The 20,856-nt window shown below is 57.2% G+C and overlaps 2 protein-coding genes across 9 annotated transcripts in view; one reads left to right on the top strand and one right to left on the bottom strand.

Annotated features, from left to right (window-relative positions):
- Positions 1–945, top strand: part of KIFC3 (kinesin family member C3) — a 35,881-nt gene extending 34,936 nt beyond the window's left edge. For 6 of the 7 annotated variants that reach the window (XM_025268735.3, XM_025268736.3, XM_025268739.3 and 3 more), the window contains one exon: positions 283–945. In XM_025268735.3, the coding sequence (XP_025124520.2) occupies positions 283–308 (26 nt within the window). In that variant the 3' untranslated portion in view covers positions 309–945. Of the gene's footprint in view, positions 1–57; positions 87–282 lie in introns of all 7 variants that reach the window. The other variant, XM_025268737.3, reaches the window with a different exon arrangement.
- Positions 946–1,950: 1,005 nt separating this feature from the next.
- Positions 1,951–19,935, bottom strand: KATNB1 (katanin regulatory subunit B1). 2 transcript variants are annotated; one of them, XM_006059036.4, is made up of 20 exons: positions 19,779–19,935; positions 18,400–18,686; positions 14,060–14,190; positions 11,495–11,612; positions 8,286–8,386; positions 7,847–7,888; positions 7,125–7,208; positions 6,795–6,910; positions 6,373–6,444; positions 6,077–6,227; positions 5,740–5,930; positions 5,505–5,635; positions 5,037–5,087; positions 4,008–4,099; positions 3,767–3,886; positions 3,526–3,675; positions 3,250–3,326; positions 3,089–3,163; positions 2,735–2,851; positions 1,951–2,390 (listed from the first exon to the last, which is right to left on the bottom strand). In XM_006059036.4, the coding sequence occupies exons 2-20, from the start codon at positions 18,437–18,439 to the stop codon at positions 2,258–2,260; spliced, it is 1,992 nt and encodes a 663-aa protein (XP_006059098.3). In that variant the 5' UTR covers positions 18,440–18,686; positions 19,779–19,935; the 3' UTR covers positions 1,951–2,257. The 2 variants fall into 2 exon arrangements, with proteins under 2 accessions (XP_006059098.3, XP_006059099.3); XM_006059037.4 differs by lacking the exon at positions 19,779–19,935 and adding an exon at positions 18,817–19,507.
- Positions 19,936–20,856: the final 921 nt, after the last annotated feature.

The following is a 20,856-nucleotide window of genomic DNA, read 5'->3' as shown; positions in this document are numbered from 1 at the left end:
GGTGGGTCCCAGCCCAAGGCAAGCCTACCAGTGAGACACCTGTTGCTTTGATTTCAGCCTGACGGCTGGGGCTGCAGAGTCTCCAGGTGAGTGTGGGGGCCAGCAGCCCAGGGCTGCCCGCCCACCCGCCTGCCTGGCCGCCTCGGGTTGCAGGGCTGTGCCGGGAAGCTGGCTGGGTCTGGGGCTCGCTGCCTGCTGTCTGTGTGCTTCTGCCCGGCTGCCTCCTGCTCTAGGACAGAGGCTGACAGTTCTGGTGCTGACAAAACCTATCCCCTCCCATAGGGAAGTCCAGGCCATTGCCTGTGTGATGGACATGCCCACCCTGCCGGACCAGGGACCAGCGACTGGGTCTCCATGCATGGCTGGCCCACCCCTGTTGCAGCATCTGGAGCCTGTGAAGCAGAGGCCAGAGTGGAGGCGCCTCTTTGACCCCATCTCCCCTTAGAGATGAGAAACATGTTCAGAAGGAAACCATGTCTCTTGGCTGTGGCTCTGGGTGCAAGTGGCACAGGCTGGAAGGGCAGGCCCAGGCCATCAGTGTGGGCCCTTGCGGGGAGGGCAAGTGTGTTGTGTGGGAGGGTGGGCCCTCGCCTGGGCTGGCCCAACCCTCCCCAGCCCGCAGGGCCTCTCCAGAAGGCACAACTGTGGGAGCTGGGCGGTTGGTGGGCAGCCCTGTCCTGCTCTTCTCTGGGAGTAGAGCATCTCGCCAGGCGTGTATATAGTGTTCCTAGATGTACACAAGAGGCCCCCTCCCACGGCGGGTCAGGCTTTATTTATGGCCGGCAGGAGGTCAGTGGGTGGGGATCTTGCTGCTCCCCTCTTCTGCCTAGCACCAGGCTGTCTCCCTGCTCACTAGCCTCTTGACATTTTCCTCCCTCTGAAATCCTATTTAAGAACTTTTGGAAGCTTAGCCATTTTTACTTATTAAATAACCTTTTTACATAAGCACTGTCTGGAAGAGTTGGTCTTGTGAGCCCCTGATCAGACGCAGGGAGCAGGGTGTTGGCATGTTGTGGGTGGTTCCCCAGTGCTGGCTTGTCACCCACTAAGTCAGGATCAAGTGTCCTCCCCCCATCCTTATCATGGTTGACCCATACAAGTACTGGCACCTTCACCTAATAAACGGGAAACTCAAGCTCTCCAAAGGCTTGCCAAAAACCTAGCCACAGTGGTCCCTACTCCACTGCCTGCCCTCTGCCCTGGCCTTGCCCCCTTAGGTGAATGGCCATAGGTCAGTGCTACCCGCCTCCTCCCTCTGCCTACAGCGCCCCAACCATGGGTGCCATGCCCACCAGGCTCCCCACCATGGAAGTGGTGCTGCTCTGCACCTGGTCCCAGCCTTGGGGAAACACGTGCAGGGCTCTGTGGGGTCCTTGCACCAAATGAGCTGAAGCGGCCTCAGGAGGAGAAGCAGGGTGACCTCTGGGTCAGGGGAGCTGTTCTGGCCAGCCAGCACCGGGGGCTCCTGCAGGGAGGGGCAGCTGTTCAGAGCATGGGGTAGCTGCCTTTCTGGTCCCATCCCTGGAGGCCTCCGGGGGTGGGGAGAGGGCGGTGAGCTCTGGATCAGCCACCGCAGTAAGTGGCCCCACTGCAAGGCTGGGGTCCCAGCCCCCTGCAGGGTACAGTTGCCGAATGGCCTCAGAGGCATCCACTGGACAGGTGGGAGTGTGGCTGAGACAGAGGGGCTGGGCTGGAGAGCCTGAGCCCACCCCTCACCTGTTTCTTCTAGCCACGAAACAGGGAGTTGCTGTGCCCACCTTCCCCCAGATTAGTCTGAACTGACCCCTTCCCGCCGGCCCATCACTCTGCTGCCCCCTGCTGGCCACCCAGCGTGGCGCACCACCTCTGGGTCTTGGGAGAAGGAGCGGTCTGCTCTCTGAAGAAGCCATCAGGGGCCCAGGAGAACCTTGTGGCTGCTAGAGGATGCACCTCCCAGCAAGGAAAGCAGAGAATAGTTACAAATTTAATAAAATTCACCTTATAAATTACAGCAGCAGCCCCTTACAGCAGCAGCCCCAGGGCTCAGTTCACTGCCCCAGGAAGCAGGAGTTGGACAAAGCTGGGCAGCTGTTGCTGCAGAGAAGTTGTCAGAGTTCAGGGCTGAGGAGTAGCCAGTGGGCCAGCGCTGCCGCCGCCTCCAGGATGGCCACAGGGCAGCAGTGGGGGCCGGGCAGAGGCTCTATGGGCTGGTGGGCGCACAGGGAACAGGAGTGGGGGCCAAGGCCAGGCCTGAGGGTGCCCCCACTCTCTGGGCCCCTCAGTCCAAGCTGGCCATGAGCAGGTGCAGCTCGCGGAAGGCACTGCCGTGGCGGCCACTCAAACCCGACTTGCTCTTGACGAGGCTGCTGATGCTCTTGAGCTGCTTGTAGCAGAGCCGGCACTTGAGCAGCCTGTGGGCATAGGGTCAGCGCTGGAGGTGGCCAGCCGGCACGGTCCCACGACCCCCGCCCAACCCCAGGGCCTTTCCTACTAACCACACCAGCCCTCCTCCCAGGGAAGGCTGAGGCCCAAAGAGCAGGGCCCAGGCCAGACCAGGCCATGGAGGAGCCCAGGCTCTGGTAACCCCACCCCGTGCCCTGAGCGACTGTCCCAGGCACAGTGATTGCCTCTGTTGGCTGTTTCACCAGGGCCATCAACAAGCAGGCTTGTGTGCTCTTGCCTGACATGGCGTGCACACACAGACACAGACAGACAGACACACCACACACCCCTCCCCACCGCCCGGGTTCCTCACCTCTCCTCCCGGCTGATGTCCACACCCACGGAGGGCGGGGCTGCCAGGATGTCTGTGATGAGGGGCAGAAACCGCTGCAGGATCAGCTTCAGGGAGGTGCAGCCCGTCTGGACGTAGCTGCAAGGGCAGAGGGATGGATAGAATCAAACACACAGAGCGCATGGCTCACGGAGACAAAGAGGGGCAGAGACGGGGCCAGAGGCAGCATGGACTTGTGGTCACTGGCCTTCCAACTTTGGAGGGGACAGCAGTGTGGTGCAGCCACCCCACACGTGCCCCAGCCCTGGGGGTCTTTCCTGTGGTCCACCTCCACCCCACCCCGCTGTGAGGCAGGTGTGGCTTCCCCACGCGCACCTCTCATACTTGCTCTGCAGAAGCTTCTCGATCTGCGGCAGAACCGTGGTGCACAGATCCAGTTTCCACAGGGAGCTGGGGAGAGGGCCAAGGACACATGCTCTCAGCACCTGGCCCTGCTCACACCCCCCCACCTCCCATCCCCCGTCATGGCCACTCACGCCTTCTGGTTGACAATGTTAAGGAGGTCTACGACCACAGACAGGTCATTGATGGCCACGGCCGAGTCCACCGATGTCTGTGCAAACAGAGCGCCTGTTAGTGGGGACCAGGGACACAGTGGCCCTGCCTGGGTGTGATGTGATCACGGGCTTTACTGGGGTGTGTACATAAAACTGCAAGGTGTGGTGACCGGAGCCGCCTGCCACCCCTTCAACCCCACTCCAGGAAGCTCTATTCTCAGCTCAGCTCCAAGCCCAGGCAGAGGTGGCACTAGCCTTGATATCGCCTGTGGTCCACACGCCCCGCACAGTGTCCAGGTTCTTGTGGCGGCTGGTGAGCACGACACACATGGTGTCATGGCCTTTGCGAATCTGGGACATGGCATCCTCGTCGACCAGCTCTGCCTGCTGGGGGATCTTCACGGCCTGTGTGGGACGGGTGCCCGGATGCTGGCAGCCAAGTTCTGCCCTTGCCCCATGGGCCTCCACCCACTCTCAGCCTGGGCCCCCCACTCACGGGCAGGAAGTCGGAGGCCTTCAGTCCGATGGGCTCATTGCGGGTGGCAGGAAAGATGGCAGGCTCGGCCTTGGGTGCAGGGGTGGAAGTGACAACTGGGGGCCGGGATAGGACCTCAAGCTGGAAGGGTCTGGAGTTAGCAGGCAGCCAGCCAGCCCAAGGCCTCCCCCTCTGCCCCTCTCTCCAGCAAGGGTCACCCCAGCCCCGATTCAGGACACCAGGCCCTCTCTGAGCCTCATACCGTGCCCGCTCCGCCTGGACATATGTTTGGCACCGGGAACTGTGCGTCTGTGGCTGGGCTGGGCTTTGCTGCCTCCTTGGCTGTGGCCATGTCTGGAGATAGAAGGGAAAGATCACTGGGTCAGGTCAGGTCGGGAGAAGGGAGAGGCGGGAAGGCAGGGCTCGGGATGAGACTCTGGGTGGCACCTCGCCTCTAACAGGGGAGGTCTGGTGGAGGGGGTGAGCCTGTCCCCTCCCTCTCCACCTACTCAACCACAGGTCTGGCAGAAAGCAGGAACCAAGTACCACATGTGGATGGGACCCAGGGAGTGGTGGCCCCGACACCTCACTAAGAATAGAGTGTGTTTTGCAGGGGGGATTGGTGCTGAGTGGATGGTGAATAGGAGTGTGGGAGAGAGAGGTGCTTCAGGAACCCAGCTTTAGGGGCTCCGGAAGATGGCCCCTTGAGGAGAAAGCTGATGGTGGGGGAGGGGTGAGGCTGGGCTGGAAGATGAGGGTGCCCCGTCCCACCTTCTTCAATCATAAAGCAGATCAGGTTTTTCTCCCTTCTTAAATCCTCCAGCAGCAAAAATCCTCCAGCAGCGAAACCCAACTCCCAGGGCCTGGGGACCTGGCCCCCCAAACCCCCGCCCTCTTCTTAGCTCCCTCCCACCTGAGGCTGTTCCCTCCCATCTCCTCACCTGGTCCCCAGCCCTGCCTGATGCACCGCCTCTGCAGAGTGGGCGGAATGCGCCCAGGCAGCAGAGCTTCACAGTTCCCCATCTACACGGGCCCTAGTGCCTCTCACCACGCCTGGCTCCTCCTCCCACACGGCTGTCTACAACCTGCCTTCCTCACTGGGTGTGGGCACCTGCCTGCATTTTCACGCTGTTACCAGGGTCTAGCACAGCACCTGGCACACACTAGGTGCTTTCTGGGTGAATGGAGGGAAAAGACCCAAGGGGAGAGAGAGGCTGGGAACTGTCCTGTGGGAGGAGCAGCCTGGAAGAAGACTGGGGAGCCCAGGAGGCCAGGCTCTGCCCCGACTCACCATCTTCTGGGGGTGCAGGGAAGGGCTCACTTCTTCGGGGTGGCGTCCGACCTGCAGAGGTGAAGGGGGCTGGGGACTCACATGGGCCAGCCCAGGGCTGCTGTCTGAGCCCTCAGGGCCCAGTCGGCGGGGACCCCAGGGCCCCATAGGATGCAGGAGACGGGTAAGTGGTTCCAGGGTACACACACAGCTGTAGACCGTGATCTGCTCCTAGGGTCTGAACCCTCAGGCTTGCCCCTCCTCATGCCCTGGCCCCTGGCAGGCTGAGCACCGAGGGGCTGCTGGGCTTCTGCTGGGGCCTAGAGGACCTGGGGACAGAGCCAGGCCCAGATGTGGGTGAGAAATTAGGCTAAGGGGGGGGCGCAGCAACGTGGACACCATCCTGGAAAGGACCATCTGCCTCTGCGTCCCAGAGGGGGATGGTGGGGCTAGGCGGGGATGGGAAGGGAGGGGAGGGGAGAGCCTCACTGATGCTGTTCTTGGGCTGGAAGATCTCATTGTAGTCCTCTGCGTTCTGGATCTCCGCCCGAGACTCCCGCTCGTCCCGGTCGTCCTCGCTGCTGGGGCTGCGGCGCTCGCTCTCCGAGTTCTGTTTCACCCTGGAGGGCCGGCCGAGCAAAGGGAGGCGGGGAGGGGGGGCGGTGAGGGCGGGGGGCTCACCTCTTGCACCCCCCAGTGCCCTCCAAGGCCCCGAGCACCCCACCTCTGAGGCTTGCTGCAGGCGGTGCTGGGCCGCTCGTAGATGCGGCGAAGCGGGGCACTGGGGTGGGGCGGCTGCTGCGTCGGTGGCCGGCTGTCTTGCACGGGGTCCCGGGCCACCGTGCCTGTCCTGGTGACCCGCGTCAGGTCCACGACGTAAGAGGAGACGTTGCTCTGGGAGAAGGCCACGCCTATCTGCAGGAAATGGAGGAGCTGGGGCGGGACCCTTCATGGGGCACTGAGGGTAGGGTCCTCACAGGGCCAGGAGGGAGTTGGGGACCTGAGCAGGAGGAGGCCGGCGGCCCGGCAGAAAGATGCAAGGTGGGCGGTGGCTCTCTTACCAGCTGGTCGTTGCAGATGGCCAGGTCGGCCACCTTGCCCCAATGGACGAGGACCACATCAAAGCAGCGCTCGGGCTCCCAGCCATAGACGCGCAGCGAGTCCTGGCAGCCACTGTACAGGCAGCAGCCATCGGGGTTGAAGAGGATGCTCCTGGGCCAGGCGAGAGCGGCCCGTGGGTCAGAAGCCTCTGGAGAGGCTCCGGGGAGCCCAGGACCAGAGAGGAAGTGGAGACACGAAAGGGCCACCGCAGCCACGCCCCACGGCCAGGAGGAGGTCCCGCCCACCGCCCGCCTACCTGACAGGCCCCGGCTCCCCTTCTATACAGCTCACCACCTGGAATTTCTCCAGGTCCCAGAAACGGATGGTCCTGCAGAGAAAGCCAGGCCCCATGCTGGTTTATCCGCAGGCCGGTGGCTGGGAAAACCCCCTTTTCTGCAGACACTTGCCCACCCCCCACCAGGTCAGGGCCACTCTTAAGCATGTGGGAGGTGGACATCTGCCTTAGACCCAGACACCCCAGCAAGGCCCAGGACACTGGGGCTGGGGAACTGGAGTCAGGAGAGAGATGTGACTGGGTCCCAGGCTGGCTTGGTTGGCAGTCAGTTCAGTCCAGGTAGGATGTGACACCCAGGACCCAAAGACAGACTGGGACAGAAACACACACAAAGGACAGAGGTGTGGCAGTCACAGGCCACAGGCCCTGTTCCTCCTCCTCACCTGTCAGAGCTGCCAGAAGCCAGGAGGTACTCGTTGGGGTGGAACTCCACCACGTTGACAGGCCCTGTGTGGCCAGGGAACTCGGACATCATCTTGCCAGCAGTCAGATCCCAGAGCTGGGGCAGGGTGGGCTGGAGGTCAGGACCAGCCTGGCCCTCAGCCTCCGGATCACCCTCTCATCCAGCCCGCACTCTTTATCCACGAACCGCCTCCCACTCTGGACAGTCTTGGGGCAGGTGAGCCCGATGGGGAGGGAGGTGAAGACCCAACCTGGGTGTGATGGGCAGACCCCAGTCCCCAGCCCAGGGCCCACGTCTGGCCAGGAGCTACCTTCACTGTGTGGTCATCTGCGGCCGATGCCAACCACTTCCCGTCGGGGCTGAACCGGAGACACCGCACAGCCTGGCTGTGCCCCTGAGGACAGGACAGAGCATGAGCGCTGGAGGGGCTGGGCCCTGTGGGCTTCCCTCCCCACCCCCTACTCCTCCCTGCCCTCCACAAGCAAGTGCTTTCCGGGAGCAGGCAGAGAGGTGACAGACGGCCACCTGCGGGAGATGCCACAGAGGAACGCCTCTCCACAGGTGGTCACGGACCCCCAGTCCTGCAGGACACTCCAGGAGATCAAGACCTCGTGGTCTTACAGGTTGAGGAGCAATGTGTCCTGTGCCTCTTTTTGGAGAGTTAAATGCCTCCTCTTATGTTAAAGGGTCTAACAACTTCGAAAAATAATTATTAAACTCAGTGCTTCAAAACTCATATGAACAGGAACCCGCTTCACTTAATAACATCTGTTACCAGCCTACAAACTGTGGAGCACAGTTGGGTGAACACGGTTCTGTGGGGAGGCATGGACAGCTGGGTGTCCAGGTGGACCACCCAGCGCACCCCTGCTCTGCTCCAGATGCACGTTTCTCATCTGGACTTCTTGTTTCTCACGTTCTCACCCAGGCTGGATGAGCAGCTCCTCCAGCCCCTTCCAGGGTCTGGGCACCGCCCCAGGCTCCATGCCCTCAGGGTGCTTGTGGAATGATGGACAGAGGGGCCTCACTTACCCTGTATCGGAAGACACAGCCTTTCCTCCTGATGTCCCAGAGCTGTGAAGTGGGGAGTAGAAAGGGGCCGGGGTCAGGACAGGTCACAACCAAGTTGGGCTGCGCTGGGGAGGCCTAGCCAAGCTCAGTCCTGGAGCTTGGGTCAGAGGGCAGTAGATGGCCATGAGCAGAGAGGGGCTCTGAGCACCTCCAGGTCACTACACCCCAAAATGACAGGGGTCTGGAAACTGCTCAGTAAAGCTGGGCATTCCGAGTACAAATGTCTGGCCAGTGCTCCCGCATCTCCCTGCCTGGGTGGGGCTGGGGGGACATGGATGCTGCAGCACAAGTGGGAGGTGCCCCCGCGGAGCTGAAGCCCACCCCCTCGGGTGGGACTCAACAGCCTGGTTCCACTGGCGGCCCAGTCCTGGGAGAGCCAGGGTGCTGAGTGGTGTCTCACCTTGATGTTTGTGTCCTGGGAACCCGAGGCTACAAACTCGCCATATGGGTGGAAATCCAGGCTGCAGATGTTGGCTTTGTGTCCCATAAGTGTGCGAAGGACTAACAAGGGAGAGAGCAGAGACAGTGCTGTGAGAGGCGAACAGGACAGCGAGCAGAGAAAGAGCTTCAGTGTTCGTTTTTGTGTGTGCTTTCGTACTGACAGCACAGAAAAACACAACAGTTACACAGACTTTCAAGATGGGGAGGAAGCTCAACTAGAGTCCTACCACCCTAACAACTAACTTTTCTTATTTTCCTCCCGAGAGATGCCAGCCGTTTCTGCCATTACATAAGCCCCCAGAAAACTCCCTGCAAGTGCCATGTGGCTTGTGCCACTGGGCTTGTGCCAACGTGTTCTCACAAGAGTGAAGCCCCGAGTCAGCAGAGTCGAGCAGCTGCTGCACTTGGTTTAGGCCCTGTGGACACGGAGCTTATGACCTGCCAGGCATCCCATCATACCCGAGACAGCGTGAGGAGAGGGATGCAGGAGCGGTCCAAGGTGGGGGAGAAGCTGCTAGGTTGAAAAGAGAAATCCAGGGGGGCTTTTTGGAGGAGGTGGTATCTGAGCAGGATGTCAGTGGGTGGTGGATGAGGGAGGCTTGCGTTTCTGTATCAGAGCTTTCTCTGGTACCACTCAAATTTGCCTCTTCTCTCTGGCCTCATATGCCTTGCTTTTTAGAAGATTTATAATTCTGCTGTTTGAATGAAACTGATCATGCCAAGGGTGCTGGCGCAAAGAAGTGTGGCAGTCCAGTGATCCTCAGGTTTGAGCCAAGGTGGAACAGGCTGCCTTGTGAGGTAGTGAGCGCTCTGTTGGAGCAGGTGTTCAAGCAGACTCCAGACATAATGCTTTAAGGACAAAATTCGAAGACACTAAAGTCTGAGCAGCTGCCCTCCCCACACTGTAGCTGTCGCACGCCACCGGGCGCCCAGCACTGCCTTTTTGGCTAAGGGGTCTTCGGGCACATGCAGCCCAGTCCAGGCCCTGGAGGGCGCACACTCCTCTCGCACATGCTCCAGTCCACGCCGCCCCTGCCAGCCCACCTGCTTTGCATCCCAGAGCCAGGCTTCCAAAATCCTGCCCCACCCCAGAGGATGCGGCAGGTCCCACCCCTGCGTAGGCCGGCTTCATGAAGCCCGGACCGCCTTCCTGTGGGATCCTGGGCTGACTCGCCCTCGCCCTCTGGCTCTCCATGGAAAGCAGGCAGGACCACATTCTTCTGATGTGATTTCTGCCCTCGCTCTTCAGTCCTGGGAGGACTCTTGGAGCCTCCTGATGCCCCACTTGGTCACGGGATCCAGGAGCTGCAGAGAGGAGGGGCCTCCAGGGCCTGTCTACCCCACATGGGAACTTCCAAACCCTCCAGCCGAGCAGCTGGACCCTACAGTGATGGGCAACTGAAGCCACAGCCAGGCAACCCTTTACCAACCCCTTTCTGCGCGTGAGGTGCCAGTTTGCCTCTGTATCATTCCCACCCACACTGTGATGGGTGGGGGTGGAGGTGGGCCTGAGGTCCTCTTCCTGCCGAGAATGCTGAGGGCAAGTTTCTCTTCTGTCACTGAAACCCACCCACCCCTGCCAAATGGCAGGGCAGACAGCACTGGGATGGGAGTCCTGACACCAGGATTCGAGGTCAGACACCCCAGCCATGGAGTCTTTACCAAGCTCAGGGCCCTCCTTGGGCCTGTCTGCCCATCTATCAAAAAAGGAGACAGTGCCAACCTGGTTTTGCATCAGAACCAGCTAGAAGCTTATGAAAGCCAGATCCTGGGCCCATCCCTCTCCTGAGTCAGTTTCTCTGGGAGTGGGGTCTGGGATGTGTTACAAGTTGCTTGTAGAACAGCCGGCCCTGGGAGCCCAGGGCTCAGGAATTCCAGACGTCTTTAGTTTCCATTCTTTGCCTACCTCAAGAAATTCCTCACACTCCCTTGTGCATGAAAGTCACGGCTGTGAAATCACAACTCTTGCCTTCTCTTTATGTCTTGCTCCTCTGTGAATGGCGAATGCTGGTACCCTCCACTGGGATCTGGGTCCAGGCAGAGGCTTCCCAGAGGTTAACCACCTGCTGCCTGAGCCTTTCTGCTTTCTTGGCTGGAGCCCAGCCTCCCTGGCCCCTTGTCCAGTGATGCCCCCGCCTTGTGGGTCCTATGTGTGGCCAGGCAGTGGGACTGCATGCTGAGATGCTAAGCTCGCAGCCCCTGTTTATTATCTAAGAGGTCCTGGGGCTCTGTCTTTCTGAAACAGTCTGCCACTGGGTGGGCAAGTATCACCCAAGAGGCTCAAGTGAGGTCCTAACTTGAGGAACACCTATACGAGAGCAGAATGAACCTGGCCACTGGGCATGCGTGGCCACTGGGCATATGTGGCCACTGGCCACCATCCTGCAGCAGAGCATCCTGCAGAGGAGAGGCCAGAATGACCTTTAAGTCTCAGCCAAGCAAAGAGGGCATTGTTTCTGGGAGAGGCAGACTCGGCAAAAAACCATGCAACCCCTTCCTCTCCCATCCTTCAGGGAGCAGATGGCCTCCCACCTGGCATGCTGCAAGGTCCAGACTAGAGGCTGGCAAAAGCAGTGAGCAAACAGGTTTTACTTGGACCTCTGAGTGTCAGCCTGCACAGTGTTCTGAGAAGTATGTTGAGTTAGCTGTCAACCTTTAGAAATGGGTGGATTCCACATAAACGCCCAGATTCCCAGCTTCTCTTAAAAAATCTGTAGAGCTGGCAACACTGCGCCCACATTCCCATGTGGCAACAGCCAGTGAGGCTGAGAGGCAGCTCCCATTCTAGGGAAAGTGGGACTCCCTATTTGGCCCAGAACTGAGGGCATGAGTCTACAGACCAAGACCCCAGTGAGGACCCAGTACAGGGACGAGAACATGCCCACGAAGGCCCTTCACTGTGAAACCTGAGGACACTGGGAGGAAAATCCTACAAGCCTGCAGAGAGAGAGAGAGGCAAGGGAGGAAAGAAGCAGGTCCCACGTGAGGGATCTAGGATGACCTCCCAAAGCAGCCCTGGAACCTAAAACACACCATCTGGTCACTGAACCAGGAGAGAAGCACCCAACCTAGTCAGCACAGGCCTCCTGGAGAAAGTGGCTGGACGGGAAAGCTGGGGACAAGCACAACCGCAGGCATGCGTTGGGGGAGGCAGGCGTGGACACCTACTTTTGGCAGCTTCCAGGTCCCAGACACGGATGGAGCCCGACTGGGAGCCGGCCACAATGAGCTCCTCAGGGGTGTTGAGACGGACGCTCTCCACGGGGGACGTGTGACCCGTCAGGCTCTAAGGAGAGAAGGTAGCAGCTTTGGTGCGCTGTGTCAACAGACCCTCAGCTGCTGCCCCCAATCCTGGATCCCCAGGAAGCTCATTAAGCAGGGATCCTGTGGCCCCCCCAGGCCTCTCGGCTCCCAGGGCTGAAAGTGGGCCAGACCCCAGCCACGCTCCACCATCACCCGCTGTGCTCCCGACAGGAACGTCACCTGCAGGAGTGGCCCTGACCCTTCAGTCCCAAGTCCAAAGCCCTGTCCTCCTGGACTGTGCTCCCATCTCTACTCTGCCTGGCCCAGCCCTCCAGAGGCAGAACTGCTCCCATCTCTACTCTGCCTGGCCCAGCCCTCACGGCAGAACTGAGGTCTGACCCGTCAGCGGCCTCTGGAACCCCCAGGTCCCCAGGGGCTGACCCCCACCAGAGGACCCAGCCACGCTCTCAGGCAGGGGCTCTGGAAACCAGATGACCCGGGAGTGATTGTGCTGGAAACACGGACACTCTTCCCAATTCAGGCCAGCCTCTGTTGAATCTTTTTGAATTAGGGTGTGTTACTCTGGACTTTCAGGGAGAGGGAAACACATCTGAACCCCCCAAAACAATTTCAATTCTCTTCTTAACCTGATCTCAGTTCTGACCTTAACCTTGGCCACGGTTTGGGTCAGATCTCAGCTGTCTGCTGGATCTCATAAGAACACTGAGTTGATTATGTTTCTACTAATAAACCTCACCTCCTTTTTATCTTTACTCGGTCGAGTCAAAAGAATACCGCCCTGTGTGGCACGATTGTAGGGGGAGAGGGCAAGCTTCAGTGCCATCGATGAGAATGTAAATTGACTTCTGGAGGGCAGTTTGGCAATATGTTTTGAAAGCTTTATAAGAAGTACACACCCACAGATTCAATCTTATGATTGCAGATCTGTTTGAAGATTTAGGGAGACGAGGATGTGCCCCACTGTGGCTGGGCTGAGCCAAAAACCTGGCGGTGACTTCCACGCTGGGAGCCAGGCTCAACCCTACAATGGGATACCACAAAGCTATTAAAAATCATGTTGTAAAAGGGTATTTGCTGACACAGGAAAACACTGGCACTGTTGCTATATTTAAAAAAACCAGGCTACAGAAGAGTAAGACAGTGTACTGGAAACATACTGTAGTATTTGTGTGCACGTGGGCATGTTTGCACGTGTACACACAGGCACAAGTCTGCACACATGTGCACACACCTGTGTCTGTATCAGGCCCTAGCAGCACATAGACCAAAGCACCAGGTGTAATGGTCCTTGGATAATCAAACTGCATATAACTCATTTCTGTATTTTTTTCCCGTCTGTGTGATTTCCTGTTTTGGAAAATGGTTTTTGGCATTGAATAGTTGTGTAACCAGGGGGACAGTGCTAATGAAATGGGAGCAGAACCCTACAGGGCCTTCCTAGGACAGACGCCACCCACCCCCATGTCCTTTGCCTGCCTTTTGTCTGGAGAAAAACTTTTGTCAGAGAACAAATTTAATCAGAGAAATAAGGAAAATGCAGAAGAAGCAAAGGAAAGCAGTCAAATGGGACCAAATAATAAGAGCTTAGTCATTAAACAAAGTTGAGGAACTTCGGTTCCTTCTCAAGGACTGTGGATACTAATCTGAACCCTATCTTGTGAGCTGTCTTGTAGATATCGAAACTCCCACCAGATGGAAGAAGCTGACTACATGACGACCAGACTGTCACCATGGCGTAAGATGCCACAGTTCTGAGAACTGGCCTCAAAGAAACGGGAACAAACAGACCGTGAGGCTGAAGATGCCGCTGGGCGGACCACCGCACAACCGACTTCAAGATGACGCCAGAGCTGGCTGTGCGGCTCTGCACATAGCTCCCTCGCATCAACTACACACCTCTGCAACTCCCCTGTAAAAGTTCTTGCCCTCTGATCAATAGCAGGGATCTGGCTATTGGACACAAGACCGGCTCCCACCAGCTGCCAGCCTCCTGAATAAAGCAACCTTTCCTTTCAACCAACACTTGCCTCTCATGTATTGGCTCCCAAGCCAAGCAGAGTTGAGTTCATTAACACTATTAAAGTACCAGTCCTCTAACCAGCTCCAACCAGGGGCATTCAAATCCCTTTTGTGGAATGAGGTGGGTAATGAATCAAAATAACCCTGCATGTAACTGACAGGCGAGCCGACAGGCCAATGGGCAGGGAAGGCTCAGATTCAGGCCTGTAGGCTTATTTTAGCCTTTTCATACAGGATCCCCAGAGTTCCTTCCCACAACCAGGTGACCGCCCCCGCTCCCCATTCCTGAGGACTGGCCACTGTCCCAGCCATCTGGGTTGTCCTGGACTTCCCTGAGCAGACAAGTGTGGGGGGAGCACTGATGTGCTGGGTTTCTGCAGAGCTGCCCACTCCCAGCGCCCATCCCTGGCCTGCCCATCTGCCCCACCCCGCCCACCGGCCGAACCTCACCATGATGCAGTTGGGCTTGTTGATGGACCACAGGTTGACGCGGCAGTCATCCCCGCCCGTGGCCAGCAGCCGGCCCGAGGCTTTGCCCAGCACCAGCGAGGACACATTGCTGGCATGGGCCACGATCTCCTCTGTACAGGGAAGAGCAGAGGGAGAAGACAGTCAGGGGCCTGACAGGCCAAGTGGAGGCAGGCTGGGCCTTATCCTGCTCAGCCCCCATCCTTGGCACTGGAAGCCCAGAGGGAGGGCCCTGCTCCCTGTGGTTCCCTTTGGTGCCCAGACACACCCCATGAGCAGTGAGACAGTGCAGGGCTTGGGCCTGAGACAGAAATCATTTCTCAACTTCAGTCCCTCCCATCCTACCCTTAAGCCTCATGAATTTTTTCCTTTTTCTGCATATCAATGGGTACTATTATTAAGTTACTATGATCAGTTTTAAAAACTGACTTGCTACTTTTATTTAGCTCTATCGTTTAAGCAGTAACATGCATGAAAATTACAAGCTTGATATGTTCACTACATTTTTTCTATGATACAAAAAGAAAAATGAAAACAACAATTGAAATAAAAAATATTGACCCACGTACCACCTAAGAGCCTCTCAACTGCCGCTTGGTGTTCCTGCTTGGGGAAACCCGCTTTCAGAACCGTATAGGTCAACGGCAAACACGCTGTCCCCAGGTGAGCTCAGCCAGGGCTTCAGCCCACAGCTTCAAAATCCTGGCCAGGGCTCTGGTCTGCGCTCTGCTATTGCAGGCTGTGTGGCCTTGGACAAGTTGCTTACCCTCTCTGAGTGCTGCACTCGTCCTTGGGTAAATGGGGATAATAATGGTACGTGGCTCACTGGACTGCTGAAGATTCACTAAGGACAATCCTGTGAGCTTCTGTGAGGGGCTGAATACTCATGGCTGCTAGGCAGGCTACAGATCAGACATCATGGAGAGTGGGCACTGCGGCCCAGGAGAAATCCAGGAGGTGGGCTGTGTGAGGAGGGAGCAGGAGGCAGTCAAACTGAGGGGTCGGGTGTGAGGGCCAAATGGACCGAGAAGGAGGTAAGGTCACTGTGGGTGGCCCCAAGGGCCCATGGCTTGGACTTGAGGGGGTGAGGGTGCAGCAGATTTAAGTCTCAGAGGGCATCGCCAGGGAAGGAACAGGCAAGGAACCAAGAGGCAGCTTGGGTCTCCGAGCCAGGGCCTGAGTAGCTTCTCCTAAGAAGGGGGAGGAAAGAAACAGTGTCCCCACACAGACGAGGGAAACATGCTGACGCGCTGAGGCAGCTGGGAGGCCGGCCTGGGCGATGCTGAGGGGGAGGGCGGTGCAGCTGCTCTGCAGAGGCCCGTCCGCGGTGCCTGCTCCAGCCTCTGCCCTGCCTGGGGGTCTCCGTGGTGCCAGCCTCAGACCACAGGGAGGCTGGGCTGGGGAAGGATGCTGGCCACGTGGCATGCCTCACAGGGGCTGTCAGAACTGCCTGGGGGACTAGGCCCCAGGTTCAACCTCACAGATGACACCCCACCTCAAGGGGTGGCGTGGCCAGCCCCAGCTGGGTGAGAGCTCCTGGCAGGCCCAAGCGTGAGCCGGGGCCTTGGGGACCCTGCCCCTGGAGTCGAGGAAGCTGGGCCTCTCTCTGGTCCACACCTCGGCCAAGGAGCCTTCTGTCCCCTGGACACTGTAGCACAGATGTGTGGGTGCCCTGGGGCTTTGGTCACAGAGAGTTATCTGTTCATGAGCTTCTGTTGGGCCAGACTACTGCCCAACCCAGCTAGAGGCCAAACCGCCTGAGCACTGCGACCCCCCAGCCCGCGGCCCCTCCCCTTCTCTGAAGACACTCCTTACATGTGACGCCCTCCACGTGTGACCCACCAGGAGGCCTAGCGGCCCACCCTGCCTCTCAGCCTTCCCTGGGAAAATTCGGGCCGGGCCCCACCACACTGGGTCTCCTGGGCCCACTGTCACCCCTCTCTCCATCTCCGGACTGCTGCCTGCAGAGACAGCCATCAGTACATAGCATGAATGTTTCCTGAGTGTCCGCTAGAGGCCCTGCGCTGAGAGACAGTGGGCAGTGACGGTGATGAGGTCCTCGTCTCCATGCTCCAGGCTGGGCAAGTGGCTCCGGGGACAGGGCATCCAGCCCGAGGAACCACAGATTTTAGGGCAAGCGGAATTTGAAGACTGGGCCCCTCTAGAAGGGCTCAGACTACTCCCCTGCAAGCAGCCTGACCAGGGGATTGGCTGGAACCCCTGGAGGGACCAGCGGGTGGGGTGGGGAAAGGGGGGTCACACCTCGGGCATGAGGCAGAGAAGGCCTCAGCACAGGGCACTGGCCCAAGAGCTCCCAGTCTGGCCTGAAGGATGGTACCCTGCAGTGGCCCGGGCCTGGGTACCGAATTTAAATGCAAACAAATAGAAGTCCTCATAGCAGGCCAGGCCGATGGCTGCTGCTGTACCGTGGGGCCCAGGCTCACGCTGGTTTCCCAAGCTCAGGGGGCACACTCTGGACCCCACATCCCAGCCAGAGCTAGGGGGACACTGTGTTCTGGTCAGAAGTGCTAAGCACCTGCATGCCAACAGAAGGTGCAAAGAACTAGGCTTCAACAAGCACTTTCTGATCCTCCTCAGACTCTAGAGCCACAAGGAGCCAGAGGTCATTTGGCCTTTGAGCTCTTTAGACAATTTATACCCACGGAAACTGCTGTGCACATGAAATTGTCAGCAGATGCCCAATATGCCTGATCACGTCACCTCCCACCTGAACGCTCCAATGGCTTGGCCTCGCCTTTCAGATAAAGTCAAAGCCTCAGAAGGGCTGGGTAAGGTCCCAGAAGACCTTACCAGCCTATGTGACACCACATTCTTCCCCCAGCATGCTGCAGCCCATGGCCTCCTCCAAGACCTTGAAACCCACCAAGCTTCCTGCCTCAGGGCCTTTGCACATGCTGTATAGGCAGCCCACCACACTCCTCTACTCCCACCTCCTCTATCATGTAGTGAACTGATTTAAAGCACAGGTTCCAGTGTGAAATCAGAGAAGGAGAGACAGGTGAGTGTGATTACCTGATTCCCATGTGCTGTGCTCCCCAGACTCTAAACCCCACTGTACTGGGATCTTGCCTATTTTGCCCTCCACTGGCTCCCCAGTGCCTGGTTCTCTCCTGGTTTCTCAGGAAAAACCAGCTGTTAAAGGTATATATACACATAACCCCAATAAATACAGAGCCATTCTGTCCAAAGTGCACCTCCTTGGGAGCCCATAACATGATTTTCCCTAAACCCTGGGACTGAGGAGCAATTTGAACATGGCCCAATCTTCTCATTTGCAAATGAGGACACTGAGACACAGCAGAGAGTTTTGCTCAGGTTCTCACAGTTAAAAAGTGGAGGAGCCTGGCCCTGCTTCTGAAAACAGTCCAGGGACAGCTCATAGCAAAGGATGACCAGTTTGGACACACCAGATCTATGCCAACCAGTTATTACTACAGGAGTATGGCCCACAGAGGCACCAGGTGCAAAGCAACAGGTCTCAAAATATGATCCAGGGAACCGTGGGACCCTCAAGATCCTTTCAGGGGATCCAAGAGAACAAAACTACTTCTATCATAATACTAAGATGGAGTTTGACTTTTATACTCTCATCTGCTCACAAGAATATGGTGGAGTTTTCCAGAAGATCCATGACATGTGATGACATCATCACTAACTGTGTGTGTGTGCATTATGTTTTTAAATGTTTCAGTGTTCACTTCTGAAGTGGTAAATGTGGGTAGATATGAGTCCCATAAACAAAAATTCTTTGGGATCCTCAATAAGTTTTAAGAATATAAAAGCATCCTAAGATCAAAGAGTTTAGAGTTGTCAGTTTACAGTAATGGTGGGGGTGGGTGGTACCTGGATTCAGATACATTGCAGAGGCTATTAGCAGCCCTCTGCCTACCCTCTCACCTCCACCCCAGTCCCAAGATGTTCTCATCTGATGGGGGAGCTTGACTGGTGAGACGTCTGAAAACACCAAGGACATCTTTGAGAGGCACCACCCCATCTGCCGGCCTAACTGGAAATCCTGCTAAGTGCTTCATTATGTTCATTTTCTCACTTGAATCTCACAGCAGTTCTAGCATGGAAGCATGATGATCTCATCGTACAGACAGGAAACTAAACCTCTAAGAGGTTAAGTCACTGAGCCAATGTCACTCAGTGCCAAAGTCATGATTTGCATGTTGGTCTATTTTATGCCAAAGCCTGGGAGTCTCCCCTTGTGCCAAGAATGGGAGACAAGGTTGAGGGTCCAGGCCACCCACCAACAAACAGCTACCGGGATAAAGCGGGTAAGAAAGCAAGCCACTCACGCAACTTCCAGGCCGTCTTGGTGACCACAGGGGTGGCCATCCTTCAGCTGGCTGGCACCTGAAGCTCCACCCACAATAGACTGTGCTTTCCTTGTGGGGTGGGGGTGGATCCCCCCCAGATCCACCAATCAAGTTGGCAGGGAGTTTCCACACATGCAGGCAGAGGGAATGCCTCGTCTCCGGACCACCTCGTGGTTTTAAATCATCCACAGCAGCAGCCCGTGCGTGCCTTTTGGGATCCTGGGTCATGGAATGTCAGGCTTGAGCCATCTCAGCTCAACACTGGGCTGGAATACAAACAGAGGTGATGACTTGTTAGTAAACACTCAGGGGGAGCTCAGGGGGTCACTGGGTTTACAGAACTGCAGCTGCAGCTCCCTGGATGACCAAGGCCACTTGATAAAAACAGACACCCACCAGACACCAGAGACAAGAGCTCCACTGCAAGCTGGGTTTGAGAATCTGGAGAGGGGCTATGTCAGGCAGGGTGACTGAAGCACAGAGAAAAAGAAGTTTCTCTCAGAGGCCAGGATGATGGGAGGAGGTTCTGTTCCAGGAGGCTGGCTGCCTGAAATGCAGCTAAAATGCTGCAGTGGGGCGGGGAAGAAAGACCACATGTCTGCAGTTCTGATAGATCTCCGAGAGTCAGTTCTGTCTGACGTATGGGAAGGGGGCGGAGTCAGAGACTAAGTTTAGGGGGCCACGAGAGGCACCGGAGAGATAGAGACTTAAGTTTTCTCTAGGGAGAGTCTTGAAGAGGGTCCTGGGAGTCCAGTATGTATCAAGGGAACTACTCCAGGTCCCTGCCATTCCCAAGGACAGCGCTGGGAACTAGGCCTCCAGACTGGACATGAGTCGGTATGACTCTTCAGCATTAAAAGGCGACCTCATGGAGCCTCCTATCCGCTCCTCCAAGCCTTTCTCCTGGATTCCCCAGGTCTGCCTCTCTAGTTCTCCATTCTCTCCTTCTCCCTGCCGCCTGTGTGTGCACATCCGGTCTCCAGGGCTCCCTAACTTGGCCCCTGCCTCGCCAGACCCTCTTAAGTCCCCCGTTTTCTCTCTGCTATCAGTATCCCCATTCATTCACTCTCCTGCTTCAAGAGTCCCCATTCATCCCCTCTCCTCCTGCAGACCCCCGGCTCTCCTTCCGGCCTCCCAGGATTTTCCCCTCGGGCCTCCACACCGGTCCTGCCCCTCCCAAAGCTGGAGCTGGTCCCTCGGCCTTGCCTAACCCTCCCACTCCTCTCAGTACTGGCTCCAGCCCTCCTCCGCCCAGGGCCTTCTCCGTCGCATCCTGGCGTGGCCCCGCCTGGCTCGGCCCAGCCCAGGGCTCAACCTCCCCTCGCCGCCTCGCCCCTTCGCCCCCTCGCCCACTCCACCTGCAGCTGCGGTTCGGGAGGCCGAGGCTCCGCTCCAGGCGCGACCCCCACTTGCCTCCATCCCCTGGCCTGATTGGCCGCTGCTTGACAACCGACCCTCACAACAAAACCTCCGGCTCAGAGCCCCTCCTTCCTCACCCCCAGCACCAATCAGCCGCCGCGAGCACTCCACCGCCCTTCGGGTATGACCAATAGAAGCAGGCGCTTCTGCCGCCTCTCCTAAGTGCCCGCCCTCTTTTCCTGAATTGGACTAATCACGAGGAAGGAGAGTTCAAGAGCCGCCCCTAGGCCTCTAGTGAACCAATGCGAGCTGCCGTTTTCTTGGTTCCTCCTCCGCCTCAAGCTTTCCCTTTCCTCCCCTTTCCATCTCTTACGAAAACTAGTTTGCACTTAAAAATTTTTTTCGAAACGCCCTCCAAGGGCGGTTGCAACCAATCGCTTTAGCAACCGTCCAAAATCGACCAATCAGAAATCGTATTATTGGAAAACCAACTTCAGGATAGCCAACAGGAAGGGGACATCAGGAGCAGCGTGAAGCCGCGGACCTTCCATCTTGGATTGGGGTAAAACGGGGATCTAGGTTTTAGAAAAGGCAGAGGAACCAGAGATCAAATTGCCAACATCCCCTAGATCATCGAAAAAGCAAGAGAGTTCCAGACAAACATCTATTTCTGCTTTATCGACTATGCCAAAGCCTTTGACTATGTGGATCACAATAAACTGTGGAAAATTCTGAAAGAGAGGGGAACACCAGACCGCCTGTCCTGTCTCTTGAGAAACCTATATGCAGGTGAGGAAGCAACAGTTAGAACTGGACATGGAACAACAGACTAGTTCCAAATAGGAAAAGGAGTACGTCAAGGCTGTGTATTGTCACCCTGCTTATTTAACTTCTATGCAGAGTACATCCTGAGAAACGCTGGGCTGGAAGAACCAGATGCCAGGAGAAATATCAATAACCTCAGATATGCAGATGACACCACCTTTATGGCAGAAAGTGAAGAGGAACTAAAGAGCCTCTTAATGAAAGTGAAAGAGGAGAGTGACAAAGTTGGTTTAAAGCTCAACATTCAGAAAA

Source organism: Bubalus bubalis, chromosome 18 (assembly GCF_019923935.1).
Source record: "Bubalus bubalis isolate 160015118507 breed Murrah chromosome 18, NDDB_SH_1, whole genome shotgun sequence".
NCBI classification, from domain to species: domain Eukaryota; kingdom Metazoa; phylum Chordata; class Mammalia; order Artiodactyla; family Bovidae; genus Bubalus; species Bubalus bubalis.
Note: the sequence above shows the minus strand (reverse complement) of the source record. Positions and strands in the feature narration are given on the sequence as shown.